Source organism: Python bivittatus, unplaced genomic scaffold (assembly GCF_059951505.1).
Source record: "Python bivittatus isolate LINGU-HERP-01145 unplaced genomic scaffold, Pbiv_v1 ctg000020_np1212, whole genome shotgun sequence".
Classification (NCBI taxonomy): domain Eukaryota; kingdom Metazoa; phylum Chordata; class Lepidosauria; order Squamata; family Pythonidae; genus Python; species Python bivittatus.
In genome coordinates, this window is record NW_028277030.1 from 59,361,196 (window position 1) to 59,381,836 (window position 20,641).

A 20,641-nucleotide genomic window follows, 5' to 3' on the forward strand; every position below is an offset into this window, starting at 1 on the left:
ACAAAATGTATCAAAAGTCTTCTGACAACCTAAAAAAGTGGATTCGAAGGTCAGGGCTTACTTCACTATGCAGGGGGGCTCTGCAGGTATGTCCTATTCTTCTATAGAATGTATGAAAAACCAAATCCTTAGATTACCTTTTTGGCTACCAATTGTTGAAACACTAGGCAGCATCGAACTCCTTTCATCTGTGGGAACACTATCTTCATCGTTTTCCAGTTCCTTGTCACCTAGTTCTGGGGCAAACAGTAGAGCTATAAAAGATAATTAACATAATTAAGATGAAGAATTTCTATTTACAAAAAGGGTACAGGCAATCTCAGAAGTCTTAAAAAACACAACGGGCATTAATAAACACAACAACACAACAGATTCCATTTGTTAACAAACACAACAGATTACATTTGTTAATTGATAAGGTATTTGTAACCTGCATCTGCTAACAAACCTGTTTTCCCCACCCCCACCTCACCCCAATTTAAATCTAGCCACTCTGCATCTGATGACAGGAGGTGCGGCTCACAAAATCTTATGCTTTTTAATACAATTTGTTAGTTGGAAAACGTGCTAAAAAACACCTTTTGACCTTTTTGCTAATTGAGTTTGCAATTGTTTTAGTTGCTGAACACAAACAACGACAAGGAAATGTCTGTCATTCGGAAGTGATATAAGCCCTGCGTGGAAATGTCTCTGGTTTAGTCAGTTCACGAAGCTACAATTTGCCACCCTAGCCTTACAAGATCCCTGCTCATTCTCTCCATTACAGGAAGATTAGTGAAGATTGCTTTTGGTTCCAATAGAAGAGAATATATGTAGAGTAGGACTGTTTTGGGGTTTAGCTAGCATTCACCTGCCATTGGGCGAGGAGATGTTGCAGCAGATTAAAAACTGGTGGCAGAAAAACTAAGCTAAAAGTTGTTTGGCAATAAAAATGTATGGTTGGATGGATGGATGGATGCATATAAGTTTATACAGCCAAGCTCCAGAAACAAGTCCTGGTGGTTTGCATATAAAAACATTAAACAAGATTAAAGACATAAAACCAGAATAAATAACCAGCTTAAACATATATTTTTCTCAAAAATAATATTATATAAATATTACTGTACTGAAATAATATACTGTATTAAAATTGAGAAGATGGAGTACTAGATGGTTTATCTGGCTAGATTTAATAATATGTTGAAGGACTGGGCTAGTTTTATATTAATACTTTATGTGTATATCTCTAGTTTCTTCAAATGTCCCTCAATTAATTACTATTTTGTATATCCTTTTTTGATAATATTAGCAATGTTATATTTTTGGTTGTACTTCATCAGATCTTCTCATTATTATACTTCACCAATAAAATATTTAAATATTAAAAAAATAACATCCCAATGGAGAAGAAAAAAATATTTACCTCATCCTTCTCATAGAATTTCAAATAGCGACTCACTGCATGCAGTCACCCACTGCAATGGTCATTCTTTCATTCATCAAGTCCTTGCATAAGCATTCCACAGAACTTCTGAATCAAAGCTGCCATGTGTATAACTCATAGCCCTTCCAGGGGGAACAGAACCTACTATACCTGAACAGCTAAGCATTTCAGCTTTGACATGGAACAGCCTTACCTTGCTCCCTCAACTGCTGCTCTACTTCCATTTTCTCTTTCACTTTGGCAATCCCTGCTAGGGTTGCTTCAGCTCGGGTCTGCTCAATGAGTTCTATCCTTGCTTCTTCATAATGTCTTTGCAGAAGAACTTCCATGTCAAGAACCTACAGAAAACCATTGAACATGACATCTAAGGGATGGAGAAGCAGATACCTGCTAGCTTTTCCAGTTTCTTTCCCAAAACAAAGAGTAGGAATTTCAGAGCCCTACCCCTAATTCTGTTGCCTCCCCTCCTCCAGTGTTTCATTTTCCAAGTTTTGTAGTGAAAAGGAGTACTTCATTTTTTAAAAAAATCAACCTTGTTATATTTAAATATGAAAAAATGTCATTTTTTTCTGTATACTTAATTTTATGCATTCACATTTGGCCAACCTCTTATTTTTGTAGTGCAATGCTGAAGATGTTGGGCTAAGACTGGGGAGGCCAAGGCCAAGGCCACCCTCACCATGGAAATATACTGGTGATTTAGGGCCAGTCTTTCTCTTTTAGTCCCAGTACCTCACAGGATTGTTTTATGGGGACAGTATGATCCCCATGTAAGCTTCCTTAACTACCCAGAAAAAAGTGATACAGAAACCTAACAAACAAACAAACAAACAAATAAATGTCTTTCTAAAATCTTCTCTCACCAAGGGCTAACCATTGCTTTTGTCTGGTGCCACCTTTGAAGCAACAAACTTACAGGGCTCAGCAGAATCAGGTGACTGAGGAATTGTTCTCCCAGAACAAGTGATTAGGAAACACAATTCCCAGTTTCAGTGATATATTCTTTGTTGTTCTGTACCAAGCTCTTGGTTATCAAAGTCATGTACTTAGGAGTCTTACTTCTATTTAAATAAGATATTCTATAAATAGGCACTTTGAGATTTCAATACAAAATGAATTTATACCCACCTTTCCCTGATAATGGTTTGCAAGCAACCCACACAGGGTTGATTTCCCAGATAATGGAGGGCCCACTATTAGTATTTTACAAGGTGGAAGTGGCATAGGAGGCAGCAGGTAGGAACGAGGATTCAGCATGAATTGTTTCAATGCTTCTTCTGTAGAAATCATGTACATCTTACCTAAGAAGCTACAAAGAAAACAATAGTATGGAACCAGAACCTTAGAAAGGTGGATTTTATATTAAGGCATAATGGACTTCTACCTACCTAACAGCATTGTCTGCCGATCCCATGATAATGTCACCATCTTTTAAAGCCACAGGACATGCTCGGCCCCATTTGCTTCGACGCCATCGGTATCTAGGTGCTACAGGTTTATAGGCTGCAAGCACCCGAAAAAGTTCATCCTGAGTGCCAAAATAAAACAAACAACAGAAGCCCATGAAAACACATTGTAATTGAAAAGAGAGGTGACAGATATTTTACCATCACATATTTTCAAACATTATGTCACTTATTTTCCATAGCACCAACTGTTAAAATAATCATTTTGTGTATGAATGCCACTGAGTGATGATGGCAAGGGTACAGATTTTATAAAAGGTTATAGACAAAAGCTCTTGGCAGAAGATATCCTTATATTTTTAGGATTGTTTTCCTTAGAAATAAAATGTAGGAATAAAAATATAAATATAGGAGATAATGAACAATAATAATAAAGGAATGAGAAATCACAATGAACTGCTTGTCATCTGTACCTAGCACATTCTTTGAAGTTGTGTTTATATGCTTTAATCTGCTATGTGTAAGAAAAATCTATATCACCATTTATAACAACACTCTAATATGACAGTGTGCTATTTCTATAGGCAGAGTACATACAAATATCACACTTACATTTTCCAGGCCATCTAACATTTCTTCCTCTGCACTCTGAAGCCTGGTTATAAGAGCTCCATTCCGTTGGCCCATGGATTCGAGGCGGGTTATTACTGACTAAACAAAAACACATAACAGCTTATGCATAAAGTGCCAACAAATATTTTTGTTAGTATTGGGTGTTGGTTTTGAAATATAAAGCCAGTTTGAAAAAGTGCTTCAGTGTCTTTCAAATCCACCAACTATTTTTTATAAACAAATTAACCTGATTTAATTAAAGATACCAAGTGGGAATCACAGTCCTATGTCTGCAATCTCTAAAAGGTTATTATTATTAATATTATAATAATATTAGCATTATCATCATACTAATTATATTATTGTACATATGGGTTGAAGCCAGAGAGCTCCTTACCAAGATTTGACCTTGGCAGAAACCCTGTTGCCTTAAAGGAGGTAGGGTTGAAACTGGGAGAGGGTTGTAGAATTGGCAGTGAAAATAATGTGCATTCTTTGAAAAGGAATGACTGTTAGCATACTTACTTTAAAAAGTTCTTCTGCATTCTTGTTTCCATCCAGTTCAAAAAGATACTGAGAGTCGTGCTCAGCCATTAATTCCTGAAATTTTAAAACAGAAATATGATTCAATATATAGATTGGATTTGATTCTGTTCCCATGACCTCAAATGATTGCACCGAGATATCTGGGGGAAAAAATGCGCTGCTATTTTTTGACATACTTTTCTGATACTTTTTTATTAATGTCTACAAAGTATAAAATATTGTAACTACAATATTATATTTGGCAAAGAATGTGGGGACTAAGTAAGTATTGCTAAGTATTCCTATGGTAATACAAAGAACTGCACTCATAGAAAGGACTTACAGGTGCAACTGCACTTATCCAACTCTGCCCTATGGGTACAGTGTAGCTTAGAATTTAACAAAGAAAGAATGTGGGGCTGGCAGAGGAGCCATATTTAACTGCTAACTTATTCACATTGTCCATACTATACTTCTTGACTGAGAATAGGCTAGATTTACATATCCATTCAAAAACCAGGCCATGTGGCAGGCAAGATCCCTCTAGAATCAAATGCAAATATCAATGGCTTGGCAAGCAACAGCTGTCCAGTATGCACCCCAAACACAACCCTCCAGTACAGAAACACTATTCATATCTCCCTACTTTTTGATTAATGCACATGGATATATGGAAAGAAAAGGAAATTTTTCCCCACATTTACAAAAGAGAGGAAATACATTTTAGAATACAGTAAAAATTTTAAACATTTTATATTTTGGCTCCCATATTGCTAATTCTACAGATTAGGTGAAACCATGATCACTTTCATCCCCTTTTTTGTTTTTAAAGCAGATGCCTAAATAAGGACTCCTTATTTGCATTTCGAAACACTCCTCTAACCAACATTGAAGAAAATCTGCAGTGCTGTTTCCCGCTATTTTGAGGAAGAACCACATGGAAATCATACTTTAACCTCCCAAGTAGAATTAATATTGCTTTAATTTTTTTAAAAAATTGGCATTCTTCCCCAAATCCAAATCTGTTCATGTACATGACACAGCCCTGTCCACTTTGGAGCACTACCTTACCCAGTTTGGTCTTGGCTCCTCCAAAAATATGAAGTTGGGCCACAATCATCAAAAGATTGCCAACTCCTTGCTCAAAGTACTATATAAATCCAGCCAGCTGTGATTTATTCATCCAACTATGGTTAATCAAACCACAGCTTACTAAAATATATAAGCTAGGTCTTAAAAATTCATTGATCTTATTAAAATCTAATTTAATCTTTCAGTTCTGTACTAATTATTGTTATGGCTATAGCTGTCTAAGTTTAGTGCAAAGTTTCATACTGGAGGTGAGCATTTGTGCTATCTGTATAATATAGCAGCTCTTGGATTCATGAGATAATTATCTATGCTTATCAGCAATAATAAAAGTTACAAAATTGATGATCTGGTAGTTTTTCTTTCCTTCTTTTCCTACTGCTAGGTGTTATTGCAAAGAGCTTATTCTTTTCTTACCTCTAGAGGACGTAGCATAATATCTTTATAGATATCAATTCTCTTTTCTGCATTTTCTATAAAATCTTCTGGCCTTTGCACTAAAGTTGGCAAAATTTCTGTCAACATAATTTGATCAGCTGTTGCCTAGGTGGAAGGAAAAAAAACACACCCTTATTTATAAAGTAAATGCATACAGCAAGCTTGGTTCTATCTCCTGCTCTGGAAGTATAAAATCAGCAAAAAGAAACATTAACTGTGGGCTCAGCTGAACAAAACTAATTGGTTAAAAACAATTTTCAGCAGTCTAGGATGAAATTGCAGCTAGCTTAGTTATGGATGGAACTAAATCTTTAGTAAAATTTCGTTCCTGAACAAAAGTGCAATTCCAGTTACTGAAATTGAAGTGATTTTGTAACTTAAAAAAAAAATCTTTTTCCTGCTGGAGTCCTTTTTTGAGGTAGCTTGAGATAGAAGCTATGACACTGTTCCTCAAGCATCTGATTCAATTTCACTCTCAGAACATTTGCCCATTACTGAATCATAGTGCCATCCTCCAATCCTTGAACTAGCACAAAAGAATGCTAGTGTGAAATCTGCTGTCTCCATTGCTGATCCTTCCTCTGCCTTTTTTTCAAGTTACTGTAGTCATATGTCCTCTTTCAAGGGTGACAAAGCTTAACAGGAAAGGACTTAAAATCTGGCTCTGCCAGCTTGCATGTGGTGACAAGAGTTGTAATCACTCCTGGGGGTGGCTGGGACCCTGATGACACTCCCTGAGCTGTTCGCCATTTCCATAATTCCCTGGAATTTAGTTATTATTTATTTAAGACTGTTTTAATATTGTATTTTAATTGATTTTATCTCCTCTGTAAATCACTCAGATTCGCTTTTTAATGAGATGGTGGTGAAAAATTTGATAAATAAATAAAGAACAGATATGCCATTTCTTAAATCTGTCCTTTGATAGTGTCAGAAAAGGAGAAAAATATTGCTTTAACATGGATACTATTCAGGACTACTGAAGTCTGTCTCACTAATGGGCTGGGAATGAGATGAAGGCTATGTCATGGGCACATGGCATAAAAAATACGTTCCCAAGGCATGTTTGAATTATGGTCATGTGTAGGTGGGGAAAGGCCCTCAGTTCATGCTTGCTGCCTAAGGTATTATGAGAACTAAACTTAAAACATCCAGAAGGTACCATGTAGTGTTTCTATTATTGGTGCATCATACTTGAATGCCAAGGCCAGGCTTACAAAGAGGTGTTCTCTTTACCGGTCCTGCAATTATGAAACTTTGCCTTAGAAAATTAGCAAAATTTACTTTAGTCATTTCCAGGACCATTTTTGCTGGAATTGATGTTTAGTCTGCTGAAGGAATCAACTAATTAAGGAACAAGGACTTTTTTTTTACAGTAATCCTTCTTGAGACAAGGCCACCTCCTCCATTAGGCTGTGGGCCAGTTGCCTCAGGGGCTGGAAGGGAGCAACAGAGAGCTATGTGTCATGAAGCCTGCCCTGCATCACCCAAACAAGCCTGCTGCCTCTGGAGGATGCTGTTTCCAGTGCCAGTGTTGAAGAATACTGCTAGTCCAGACAATTTTATACTTGGAATGGGAGGAGATACCAGCCAGTTCTTTGCTTCAGTAGGCCAGCCAAATGCCTTAGGTCAGCACTGGTCTGAGCCTTCAAAGTAAGGATACAAAGTTCAAATTGTTTTACTAAATTAATATATATAAAGGAAATCCTTTAATACTATTACAATGAGAGCAGATTTTTTTAAATTCAGTATGTAGAGTTAGGTTATTACATGTAACTGTAACACAACTTAATTTGTTTAACTTTATTAAAGAAGATTGTTGCATTGTTTAACAAATATTAAACAATGTGTTTCTGAATGATCCAAGGGTCTTCTTTTATCACTCATGCCCTCGTTACCTACTGTTTGGATTATTGCAACGCACTGTACATGGGGCTGCCCTTGAGCATTCGGAAGCTTCAACTGGTGCAAAATGCGGCTGCACGGGTAGGAAATGGCGCCAGACATACAGCACATGTAACACCACTACTACGGGAGCTGCACTCGTTGCCGGTGTGTTTCTGGGTGCAATTCAAGGTGCTGGTTGTTATTTTTAAAGCCTGCATGGCTTGGGACCGGGTTACCTAAGGGACTGTCTTCTCCCAATAGTTCCTACCCATCCAATTTGGTTTAGTAGATTGGGGATGCTGCGGATCCCGTCAGCCAAGGAATGTTGGCTGGTGGGGATCAGAAGGTGTGCCTTCTCAGCAGTAGCCCCTGCCCTTTGGAACATTTTTCCTCTGGAGCTCAGGATGGTCCTGACCCTGCTAGTTTTTCATAAGGCTTTAAAAACCTGGCTATGTGCCCAAGGCTGGAGTGCTGAGAGTGTTAGAGACCCCATTACCTGATTGCACTGTTAATTTTTATGAAATCATTATGATAATTCTCAGCTGCCTATATGCATAAATTGTAATTGTTTTAATTATTTTAATGATTGTGAAATTGTTCACCACCCAGAGTCATTTGGATTGAGATGGGTGGCTATAGAAATTGAATAAATAAATAGCCTTTTTAGGAAATATGGGAAAAATACCTCACTGGACTCCTCTTCCTCCTCTTCCTCTTCTGCTTCCTCATCCTCTTCTCCACTTTTATGTAATTCTTTCTTCTTTTTCCTACGCTTTTCAATAATATCAGGATCCCATTCTTCTCTTTGAAATATGTGTCCTGTTTCAGGATGCTGTCTTTGACCAGTGATTCTTTGGCACAAATCATTGTTAGGACACTAGTTAAATACAGGGGGGAAAAAGACTGTTATAAGATGGAAGTTGTTTCAAATCCAGTAAGAGAACTTTGTAACTCTTGATTCTAAGATCTCAAAAGGAGAGCCTTTACTGTTGATGTGCTGTACAGTTTCTTTTAAGACTAATACAAGCCAGTGGGCAACTTCTACCTTTCTGATAATGGGTTTAAAGGAGATAAGGATGGCTCAGAAAGGCAAAAATGAAAAGCAGAGATGACTCATCTTTGGTCCCTCCCCTAGGAAGGGGAAATGAGGGCAATACGTAGTACTGAAATTCAATCTTCAAAAGAGGCAGAGAGCTATCTGCCATTGCTATAATTCCCCTGAAAATCTGATATAAAGTGCTGAGGTGTTGATGCCATTTTGTTCTCAGCCTTGTATCATAGAAATGCCATCAGTCAGCCATCTAAGGCAAGGATCAGTGGCAAGTTTTTTTCCACAGGCCACATTCCTCCTCCTCCTCATTGGATACATAGATATTGTTACTTAAGAAATTGTTTATCCTTGGGAGGGCGGAGCTGGCGTCGCGGCGATACGGCGGGCGATCCTGGGCTCCCAGGATCGCAGCTGATATCTCCTCCCCCGGACGGTCCCGATGGACCTAAGCCGTCCCGTAGAGATGGCGAACGCAAAGGGCGCGTCCCGCGGATCTCAGGGACGCCGCAAGTCCCAGATCGATCCCAGGAGAAGCTCTTGAAGCCGGCGGAGGAGAGGCAGCCAAAAATGGCTGCGAAAGCCGGGACAGCTCCAAAGGAAGATGGAAGAGAGGGGTGTCAACTGGGTGAGATGGACTTTTACTATTCAACTATTCTTAGAGAACACCTTAAGTAACTTAAAGAGATTTTTAAAAGTGAAGAAAAGTGGATTAAGCGGCGAGATTGAACCCTATTAAAAAAAAAGAAGGGGGAGAAAATTTTTCTTTTCAACTTTCCCTTTTTAGTGGAATTGATAAGATGTTTTTCTTTTAAAAAAATATATATTTTTAACTGGATTGGCTTTCTTTTTTTAATATTCAATAACTCTTTATTTTAAGCCTTTTTTTTTTTTTTACTAAGATTTCTTTATTGTTATAAGAAATTTATATTTTTTTGACTTTGAAATGGGGAAAGTGGAGTTAAGAGAAAGTAAATGAAAGAAAGTTGCACTGCCATCTAGAGGCTCGATTTAGTGCTTTCTTTTTTTGTGACGCACGCTCAAGGACTCTGTGCTTTCTAAAAAGATAGTGGGATGTGCATGTTTATACAGGTGCCATCCGTAACTATAAACAAGAAAGTGGAGTTGAAAGCGATTATGAAAATATTAAGATGGAAAGTTTGAGCTAGTCACAAGAGCCTTGATTAGTGGCAGTAGCTCTTTTTTCTGCTAGAAGCTCTGCTTTGCTCTCTATTCCCCCCCCAGATGGATTTTTTTTTTTAAAGAGGCTTAGCCTTTCCCTTCTTTTCCTTTTCTTTTTATTTTTCCTTTTTTTTTTTTTTTTCTCCTTTTGCTTCTTTTTTTCTCTTATTTTTGGCAAGAACAAAGATAAAGAATCCTTTGACTCAATGAAGGTTTATCAAGATAATAGACTATACGAGAAACACAATGCAGAAAAAGATCTTTAAACTATTGAGGATGACTATAAAAAATTGGAAGAAGAGCTGCAGAAATTCTCAAAAAAAAAAGAAAAAAAAGAAAAAAGATATTAAAGCTAAAATGGACTTAATTAAATATAAACCGGGATCATTGGAAAAGGAAGAAATAGTACAAGAAATCAGAAACATTAAACAGAATTATTGTGAGGCCTATAAACTGAGAATTAAAAGGGTTAATCAACTGATAAATGAAGAGACAGATTTGTTCTTGGCACTGAGGGTGAGAAAAAGATTATACAAGATCATAATGGAAAATTGTACTAAGAGAATGCACAAAAAGAAGAAGTAAAACAATATTGAAAGAAACTACTGGAGATGTTTAAAGAAAAAATCAGGGGAATACAACAATGATGGAACTGACAGAAGCTTCCAAAAGCAGAATGTTCAAAAGGACATTTATTATTGCTTTCTCTTATCCAATAATATAGAAAAAGGGATGAACAGTTAGATATCTTGGGATATTGAATGAAAAGGGTGAACTCAAAATTATGCAAGCGCTGGAATAAAGTATAAATCTGAGATATATAGTTAAAAATTGTATAACATGTAGTGAAGAATCTGGTTAGAACTGTAACTTGGTTAGAACTGTAATTGATATTGTAACTGATATTGGTTAGAACTGTAACTCTTAAGAATTGGAAAAATTAAAAAGTACTTATGCAGGAGGAAGTTATTGAAAATTATGGAATGTGCAGAGATGAGTTAAACTGAGATTTGAAACTAGAGTAAGAAGATAAGTAATTTTATATGACACGGGATTTGCTTTTATTAATGATTAGATGAGAAAATATAGTAATGTAATAGATTAAGAAATTTTATAATAGAAATTTGATATTAATTATTATATATATACACATATAATAGATAGATGGAAATGTATTACTAATCCTATTGAAAGTTAAAATTTTTTGTAATATATGATTTTATAGATTAGCTATGAATGATTAATGATTGTTAATTGATAAGTATACAAGTATATTTTGAATAGATGATATGAGAATTTAAGATTATGAAAGCGGCACCAACGAATTTAACTGGTTGACACACGGTATAAAATGGAAGATACTTTTTTATGCCTTTTTATGTTTTTGTTTGTTCATGTTTGTTTTGTGTTTGTTGTAAAAATAAAAAAAAACATTAAAAAAAAAAAAAAGAAATTGTTTATCCTTAATCATATATATAAGAAAATCACAGTATGTGAGATCAAATAAATTTACTTTAGTTCTAAAATGAGAACGTAATACAGCTAAGACTTTAAAAGGACAATGTATAGCTTATTTGGTAATTAACTGTGATGAGTTATGCACATAACATTCTGCAGACCTGAATCTTTAGGAGGTCAAAGTCCTGTCCCAGTGCCTGGAAGCTATAAGGTTCTGGATGGGGAGAAACTGTATCTAACTCAAACCTACTAAGATTGAGTGGTTATGGATGTTAGGGCCATCTAGATCTGGGGATACTCTATCTCTATCATTCGATGGGGTAGCACTTCCCCATTTGAGAGGGGTGAGGAATCCAGAGATTTTCCTTTGTACAGCTTCATGTGGTGTGCCAATTGCACCGTCTCCTAGATTGGGAGACTCTTCAGACAGTAACTCTTGCCCTAGTCATTTCATGACTCAATTACTGTAACACACTCTACGTTGGCCTGCCTTGGAAGACCACCTGGAAACTTCAACTGGTCCAGAATGCAGTGGCATGGGCAGTGTTGGGTATGACTTGGTATGCTCATATGACATCTCTGTGTTGTGAGTTGCACTGATTGTCAGTTGGCTTTGGGTGCAATTCAAGGTGCTGGTTATGATCTATAAATTAACAAGGCATAGGGCCTGGTTAATTTAGGGACCACCTATTTTTTATGATGGCAGCCCAGTGGGGTTGATCTGACAGTATTGGTATGCTCCGGATTCCTTTGATTAAGCAGTACCATTCTATTACAACCCTGGAAGTGTGCCTTTTCTGTCATGGCACCAGCCCTCTGGAATGAAGCTCCCCCAGAGATCCAGGTGGCTCTCATTCTGATGGCATTCCAGAGGCTTAAGGACCTGGCTCTCATCCCAGGCTTTGGCTAGGCTGGTTAGAGCCCCTCGTTGGGTATGTGATATGTTTGCTGTTGACCAGATTCTCCATCTTGTTTATTGATATATATATATATTTGCATTTTGTTGTTTTGTTTTTTATGCTGTGAGCAGCCCAGAATCAACTGGAGCCAGGCGGGATCTAAATTAAATAAATAAATACATAAAAAACAATGTTATCTTCATTTGTATTTTAGGGACTGATATCAATCTGGGCGGTTCCAATGTAATGAAACTAAAAGTTTTGCTTTGGCTAAAAGATGGTTCAAAATGTAAAAAGAAAAAATGATTCATTCAATTCTCTATCATAACTATTTTGCATATACCAAACTGATGTCATATGTATTTTTAAAAAGCTAATATTGATAAGCTTCTCAGTTTGCAGCCTTTAACTTTGATAGTTCCAATTTTAATGTCTGCCCTTCTACTGTAATATCATGATCCTTGACTATCGTTTGAACTTCATTATAGCAAATAATGATTGATGGTAGTTAGATAAAAGAGACAGGCAGGACTCCATTTTATCATCAATGTACCTCAAGCCATATGAAGCAGGTCACCTAATAAGTTCTGGATAATTTACATTTTCTTGGAAATACTGTGCTATAAATACAGTCTATGGTCTCAAAGATCACTACTACTCAGCAGTTTAAAAAATCAGAAGACTAATTGGGGAAAAAAACAGGATCCAGGAATTTGAATCAAATTAGTGGAATACTACTTACACTAGAAAAATAATCCAGATATAAACAGAAACAGAACTTGGCAACTACTAGAAAAGAAAAATGAAATATTTCATTCCTTTACAGTAAGAAGCACAGTTATAGAATAACCACAAGATTGACTAAGAATTTTCAAATGCTGACATTACCTTAATATTAATCAGGAAATCTGGTTTTAATTTTAAATTTTTAATTACTTCTATTTGTTCTGGGGTAGCCATGAAATCCTCAGAAAGAGAAGGGAAATCACAGAGAACATAACCTGCAGGGGGAAAAATGCAAGTATTTTTATACTTTAAAAACCCCACAATTAACTTACCTATCTTACAGTAATTATGGGATGACTATGGGCCTTTCCTCATTTGTATCTAAACATAGTACAACCATTCCCTGGAAACATTTTACACTGCTGTGTCCGCATCTTGTCTGAAGCCCATGAACAGCTTTAAGTTGTCTTGCCAGTATGAAAATAGTATTTCCCCCTTAAACCAACAATACCCAGCAGCAGTTTCAAGGTGTGTCAATTCTAATGCATCTCACTGCCCATGCTACTGGCAGCCTGTATGGTAAGCTGGGAGAATAAGATCAGGCAGCACCTACTGGTCCCTTGAAACAGGAATGAATGCACTCTCCTCTCTGGTCTCCAGATATGCTTTACTACCCTTCTTTTTTTTTTTTTTTTCCTTCCAAAAGAAAGGTCTGGAGAGGTGCCCAATTTTGAAAGAACAAAAGTCTCCTGTAAACCAGAGATTCTATATTTTCCTTCTGGAATTTTAAAAATGTTCACTCTTACAACTGATCTCCTGCCACTCGCTTTTACCACTTTTTTTTTTTTTTTTTTTTGCATATTACTATCTTACACTCAAGGTTAGCAAACAGCTAACACAAAAATACAACTCCCACCACAATATGGAGCCACCCAGAGTTGTCTGGGAGTTGGGCGGCCTCTAAATCCCATATAATCCAATAAATCAATGAATCAATGAAAGAATGAATGAATGAATGAATAAATAAATAAATAAATAATTCACAAACATATATTTCTAGGATTATGATGAGCCTACTTAATAGATAGCAAAAAAAAGAAGATGCAGAAAGCCATACCAAAGTGATTAATTTCTGGTGATTCCAGCTTGTTCATAAGCATCTTTATCACCAACTCTTCAGGAACACTTTGACCTTGGTAAAGCAGTTCCTTACACTTAAGGGAGAACAATGTAAAATGTTGAATTGTGATGAGAATATATAATAATTAATATAGAAAGCTGCCTTATACTAGATCAGACAACTTATCCAGATGGCCCAGTATTGTTTATTTCAGGTGAAAGCATAGTTTGGACTACAGCTCCCACAAATCCTTGCTGCTATTGTTCTCTCTCTTGGCTTCTTTCTGTTTTCTCCTATGTCTTCTGTCTTCTCAAGGACACCAGCATAAATCTTTTAAAATCTTTTATATTATCCACTATTGATTTTTTTTTTTTACTGAAGATGCCAAGAAATGAATCTGTGTACAAAACATGTGCTTGGCCACTGAGCTCAGTAGTTCAAAGCCTCTGAACCCAGAGTTCAAAGCCTAATCAAACATCACAGTAATTCAAGGCTGTGAGCTAATCTGGGCTTTAATGGATATTGCCATTTGGAAGAATTATAGATTTACTAAGGAATAAAACAGAGGGGGAAAAAAACCAGAATCCAGGTAAATAAAGTACAGGCTTTACCTTCAGTCCATATTCTGTTTCGGCTGTTAAGTTTTCATTTATAAGTTCAAAAGCTAAAAGGATTCATCACATAGAAAAAAGCATAAGACTGGTCAGATGGTGTTTTGTGCATGTATATATGCAGCATAATGCACAACAGAATTTAGATGACTTAAAATGATGATTAAAAACAACATTTTTAATACTGAAGATGTTTATGCATTCCCTTCCCACAATCATCCATCTGCAGTGATGGTCTCCTGTATATCTTTCCATATAAAGGCAATGCAGATAATAAGTGTAGAAACCATGAAGTGGCCATATTTTGTGTTGCTTTGGCTAGATAAAATCTACGAACTCTTTAAGGAACATTCATTTTTCTGTGCTGCAGCCAAGCTTTCCCTTGAAAATGACACAAGACACTTAACACCACTTCTAAATATCCTAAAATGTCTAGAGAAGTTGCACAATGTATGATCCAGATAATTGGATGCATATGTACAACCAGTCTGCCAGGTATCTGACAATGGCTGGGATAACAGATCACATTAAAATACTTTGTAAAAGAAACCATGATGCTTAGTTCACTTGTAATATTAAGTGGTATACAAATTGTAATAGCTTTGTACAAAGTGAAACATAAATGGATCATGCTAATTAAATTAACACCAAATTAAACAAATCACAATATGGATTTACAAGATATGTGAACTTAAATGAACTTTGTCTTCAGTAATCCCTGACAGGGAAGAAAGATAAGAAACTAGGTTGCTTCATTTGGCCACTATTTCTCTTGTTTTTGTAACTTTTTTTTAAATGTCATAGGCTTTGTTTGCTTGTTTTTATATTTTAAAATGTCATATCTGGGGATTAATCAAAAATTGTGGTTGGCAGCTGTGTCATCTCACTCTCTCATGCTTTCACTTTCTGTGTTTGTATGAATTCTGTAAATATAAAATGATCAGAAGGTGAAGAAAGTGATATTACTCTTTCATACACTGATGATACATGATATCCAGTGGAGGGAAGTTAGAAGGGAAAGGATATGCAGTGTTGCCCAGGGCCTTACATATGGTTTCTTCTTTTACGTGCACACTTCTTGATCCCTGTTTAGCAGAGTTTGGAGATATGCTTTAAATACATATTAATTGGCCAAGAATCAAAATGAGTTCCCAAATGACTAATACAGTACTACAGTTGTTATTTAGAATGATTGATCAAAACTGCATAAATAATAAAATAGCTGTATCTTCATGCTATAATTTGACCAGAGTGTAAATATAACTGAAGTACAGGTAGTCCTCAACTTATGACAATAGGGACCAGAAAATTCAATGTTAAGCAGTGTGATTGTTAAGTGAGGTGTCATGTGACTGCACCCGATTTTACATTTTTTTTGTGGTGGCCATTAAGCAAATCACCATGGTCATTAAGTGAATCATGCAGTTGCTAAGTGAATCACATGGTTCCCCATTGATTTTGCTTGTCAGAAGCCAGCCAGGAAGGATGCAAAGGGCAATCATATGACCCTGGAATGCTGCAACCCTCGTAAATACATGCCAGTTGCCAAGTGCCCGAATTTTGATCACGTGACCATGGGGATGCTGCGATGGTCACAAGTGCGAGGACTGGTTGTAAGTCACTTTTTTCAGCACTGTTGTAACTTTGAATGGTAGCTAAATGAATGGTCATAAGTTGAGGACTACCTCTATTCTAAAAACAATATAACATATTTTCATTTCTCTTTTCAACTATTAGAGCTTTGGAGAAGAAAGAATCAATACCTTTTTCTCTAAAGCCACTTTCTAGATCTCCTGGGTACCCAACATGGACTGATAATTATCATTATCATTAACACTTTCATTTTAAATGGAAGAGACTGATTATGGTTCTGTGCTTCATAATCTAGCTGACCATAATTTCCACAAAATAAAAGGCACTTTTAGCCACCAGAGGGCTCCCATGTTGTTCTAACTGATACCACCTAAATTGTAAAGAAGCAGGTAACAAGAACAGGCTCACATAAGCAATTTCTCTTTCAAAACTTACATAAAATCATATTGCAATTTTAAAAATTCAGAAATGTTAGTCTTGCCATAGGATTCTTTGGAAATCACTGTAATTATGTACCAATGATAGAACTTCAAAGAAATGATGCTTTGGGGAACAAATTGGTAAATTAGGTACATGCTGCTTCATAGATTTAGCTTTTTACTCAGAAACCTGCTGATGCCAAATTAATCCTAAAGGAATGAGCAAGAATCCAATCACTAGCTTGCTGTGCTACATTCTTTATTCACTCTTGCAAATTTAATATAAAAGTTACTGTTCTCAGAGTAACTCTGGGGGACAGAATATCCCTGAGGGAGAACTTAATTTAACAACCAAAAATAGATTGCTGAAAGTTGTATGGGATAGAGAACATATACTTCCCTTTAATCACTTCAGTTATCCCATACTCCCTAGGTGAATTAATAGACGGCAAGGGCAGCTTAAGTGGAATGGGAAAGGCCGGAATCAAGCATGTTTTAGTCTCAAGTTGTTGGTAAAAAACGTGAAGAAAATCAGCAGATTATTTACCTGCAATAAAATTGAGGCAGCTAAGGAGATATTTCCTATAAGATGTAAATGTGTATCCTCCATCAGACTCAGGCATCCTCATGTTGCATCCATATAAAAAGGGGTGGGGCTTCAATTGTGTGGCCATGCCCACCATCTGGACTTTTTTTACCCTCTCCCCACAAACACCTCTGATCAGACTCTTTCATTTTTCATACAATAAAGAAAACTTATGATTAGGCCAGAGATTAGCAGAAGCATTTTATTAATCCCTTAATAAAAAATAATTGCCACCACAATTGTTTTTCCCTTTCCTACTCTCACCAAGCCTTTTACTGACTTTGTTAGGGTTCATTTCAAAAACTTATATTGCTTCTGCAACTGTGGTGTTATGTTTGTATGAATATAATGGAATGGGAGACAAAATTGCAATTTGGAAAGAAGGATGAAGTAGGTTAAATCATACAAAAATCATATGGATAGGGTTTTTTTTTTTTTAATATAAAGGTTGATGGTAGAAATACTAACTTTACAGAGCAGGCTGTTTTTTTCTTGTTATGTTTTAAGTGATACTGTAACTAAATTACACTATTACAGTTTTTAAAAATGTAGGAAGTCTTTGTGTAATATGGACATTGTCAGTGTTGCCACTGACACTGCCTACAAATGAGCAGAAGAGATGCAGCTTTAGTATCAGTATCTTCAAAACAGGTGTTTTTGGAGGGGTGGTGGGTGGTGGGGTGAATATTTTGTTACACAAGTAGAAATCCAGTTCCAAAGCATTAGATTCCATTTTTCCCCTACTGTATTTTGGTAATAATATTTCCAGTGATATCTGCTAAAATTCAAAATCTCTTCAGCAGAAAAACAATATACATTACCAAACTCTTCTGAAGAAATAATTCATATGTTAGTTCAGAAAACCATTGCAGGCCTTTTTTTTTTTTTTAATGAAATGGGGCTCTAGAATGTTAGAAATCATATAAACATATGTAAAATGAAATATTGTAAAATGAATATGGTTTTTATATTTACCATCTACAAGCGTGCACTTCCAAAACTGGGCTAATTTTTTAGCTAGTGTTTTCTTCCCAACACTCTAAAAGTGAGAAAAACAAAAAGAAAAGGATTATTAAAACTAGAATGAATTGCAGTGCTTCAAATGTAACAAATTAGAAAGGAACAATAAAGACTGAAATATTTATTATAATAAGGAGTAGTTAGAAATTCCATCCAAATTATTAAATGTCAGAAATCCTGTATGTGGCTGTAATTATGTATGCCATATATATTTTGTTTTTCCAATATTTTATTGAAAAAATGGTATCCTTCTTGTCCTTGCTACTTTTCAAAGCAAAGATATATTTGACATTTCTAGTTCATTAGCTCTGGTAGTTAAATCAATGTGATTCTATGTTCTGTGTTATGTATCTGCCTGTAAGGTTTCATGTTAGGGATAAAAAGAAACAAAGAAAACTAGGGCTATGATCATGCACTTGCTTGCTTCTAGTAAATATATTATATAGTATACTTAATATATTAGCAAACAATTCCCTGTTACAAAGCAAAATTGATAGAGGTACATTAGGGAGCTTGGGCTCTATTGCTGATCTATCTATCTATCTATCTATCTATCTATCTATCTATCTATCTATCTATCAATCATATTTATAGAGGACTCTCAGCAGCTTACTACATAAAATACACAAGAAACAACATACAATAAACAATAAGTAGGGTAGAAAGTTCCACAAACTAATGAAAATATGGAATAAACCAAGATGGAATCAAGACCTAAATGTCTTCCAGAAGAGCTTTGTTTAGAGTAGTTTCCAGAAGGCAGACAGTATGAGAACCAGCCAGATGTCCATTAAGAGGCTGCTGTAAATGACCAGTGCTGCCACTGAAAAGCAGTACCTCCAAGCCTCGCCCTCCTCACCTCCCTAAAGTGGGACACCATTTGTAGTTTCTCCTTGGTAGATTGCACTGGCTAGGCTGATTCCAATGGAAAATGCAGTCCTGCAATTAACTATGTGCCAAGCCTTCTAAGACTTTTAGAATAGCACCAATATTTTAAACTGCACCCAGAAGCCTGTTGGCTATCAGTGGAGGGCATACAGTACAAATGTAATGTGCTCCCACTGGCAAATGGTCAAATGCAATTTCCAAGTGATCTTCAAAGGCAGCCCCATATAGAATCTGTTGCAATAGTCTACATGGATGGTGACAAGGGCATGAGTCACTGCAGTAAGATCCTCCCACTCTGACTGGTATACCAGTCAAAGCTAAGAGCCCCCCGGTTATAACCTTCCCCTACTCTTCTAGCAGATCCAAGAGCCTAGAAGAATTCCCAAGTCATGTTTATATTGTGGCTGGTGTGGGTCTTCTGGGCTGTGTGGCCGTGTTCTGGAAGTTTTGTTTCCTAACGTTTCGCCAGCACCTGTGACCGGCATCTTCAGAGTGCAGGAGCACAGACAGGAGCAGTTCTCTCTGTGCCCAGGGTGATGTGGCCCTTTTGTGGGTATTTATAGAGATCTGGGGGGGGGGGAGGGGGGATTGGGGGGGTTACTGAGTGGCTGCTTGTTTTGGTGTCAGAATCTGTGTGTATCTTCCTGGGGATTAGGCAGGGTTTTTTCTTCTATTGAATTGTTAACGAGGGGCTGCTGGGGGTGATTAGCAAGTTCATTGTGTGAACTGTTCACACGTCCTGGTGGTTGAGCTAAGTTCATTGACCTTTTGCAGGCTGTATTTTTCAGGATTGGTAGCCAGATTTTGTTGATTTTTAGACTCTCCTCTTTTTTACTGAAACTGTGCTGGTGTTTGTGAATCTCAATGGCTTCCCGATATAGCCTGGTATAGTGGCTGTTGGTGTTGTTCAGTATCTCTGTGTTTTCAAATAGGATTTTGTGTCCAGTGTGCTTGAGAGCATGTTCAGCTACTGCAGATTTTTCTGGTTGCTGTAGTCTGCAGTGTCTTTCGTGTTCTTTTATCCCGGTATGGATGCTGCGTTTTGTGGTCCCGATGTATACTTCCCCGCAACTGCATGGTATGTGGTATACTCCTGTGGCGGTGAGGGGATCCCTTTTGTCTTTTGCTGATTTTAGCGCTTCTTGTCTAAACTGCTCCTGTCTGTGCTCCTGCACTCTGAAGATGCCGGTCACAGGTGCTGGCGGAACGTTAGGAAACAAAACTTCCAGAACACGGCCACACAGCCCGGAAGACCCACACCAGCCATCATATGCCAGCCATGAAAGCCTTCAATACCGCATACCATACTATACTATACGCATACTATACCGCATACCATGCAGTTGCGGGCAAGTATACATCGGGACCACAAAACGCAGCATCCATACCGGGATAAAAGAACACGAAAGACACTGCAGACTACAGCAACCAGAAAAATCTGCAGTAGCTGAACATGCTCTCAAGCACACTGGACACAAAATCCTATTTGAAAACACAGAGATACTGGACAACACCAACAGCCACTATACCAGGCTATATCGGGAAGCCATTGAGATTCACAAACACCAGCACAGTTTCAATAAAAAAGAGGAGAGTCTAAAAATCAACAAAATCTGGCTACCAATCCTGAAAAATACAGCCTGCAAAAGGTCAATGAACTCAGCTCAACCACCAGGACGTGTGAACAGTTCACACAATGAACTTGCTA

The 20,641-nt window shown here is 36.9% G+C and overlaps 1 protein-coding gene across 1 annotated transcript in view; it reads right to left on the reverse strand.

Moving 5' to 3' along the window:
• The window catches only part of AK9 (adenylate kinase 9), an 83,467-nt gene that overhangs the window by 59,961 nt on the left and 2,865 nt on the right, over positions 1-20,641 (reverse strand). The window contains exons 2-13 of the mRNA XM_088130009.1: positions 18,001-18,064; positions 14,428-14,480; positions 13,814-13,910; positions 12,859-12,971; positions 8,069-8,260; positions 5,476-5,601; positions 3,970-4,044; positions 3,445-3,543; positions 2,815-2,954; positions 2,555-2,735; positions 1,620-1,764; positions 138-254 (exon numbers count right to left, since the gene is read on the reverse strand). Coding sequence (XP_087986135.1) covers positions 138-254; positions 1,620-1,764; positions 2,555-2,735; positions 2,815-2,954; positions 3,445-3,543; positions 3,970-4,044; positions 5,476-5,601; positions 8,069-8,260; positions 12,859-12,971; positions 13,814-13,910; positions 14,428-14,480; positions 18,001-18,064 — 1,402 coding nt within the window. The remainder of the gene's footprint in view (positions 1-137; positions 255-1,619; positions 1,765-2,554; positions 2,736-2,814; positions 2,955-3,444; positions 3,544-3,969; positions 4,045-5,475; positions 5,602-8,068; positions 8,261-12,858; positions 12,972-13,813; positions 13,911-14,427; positions 14,481-18,000; positions 18,065-20,641) is intronic.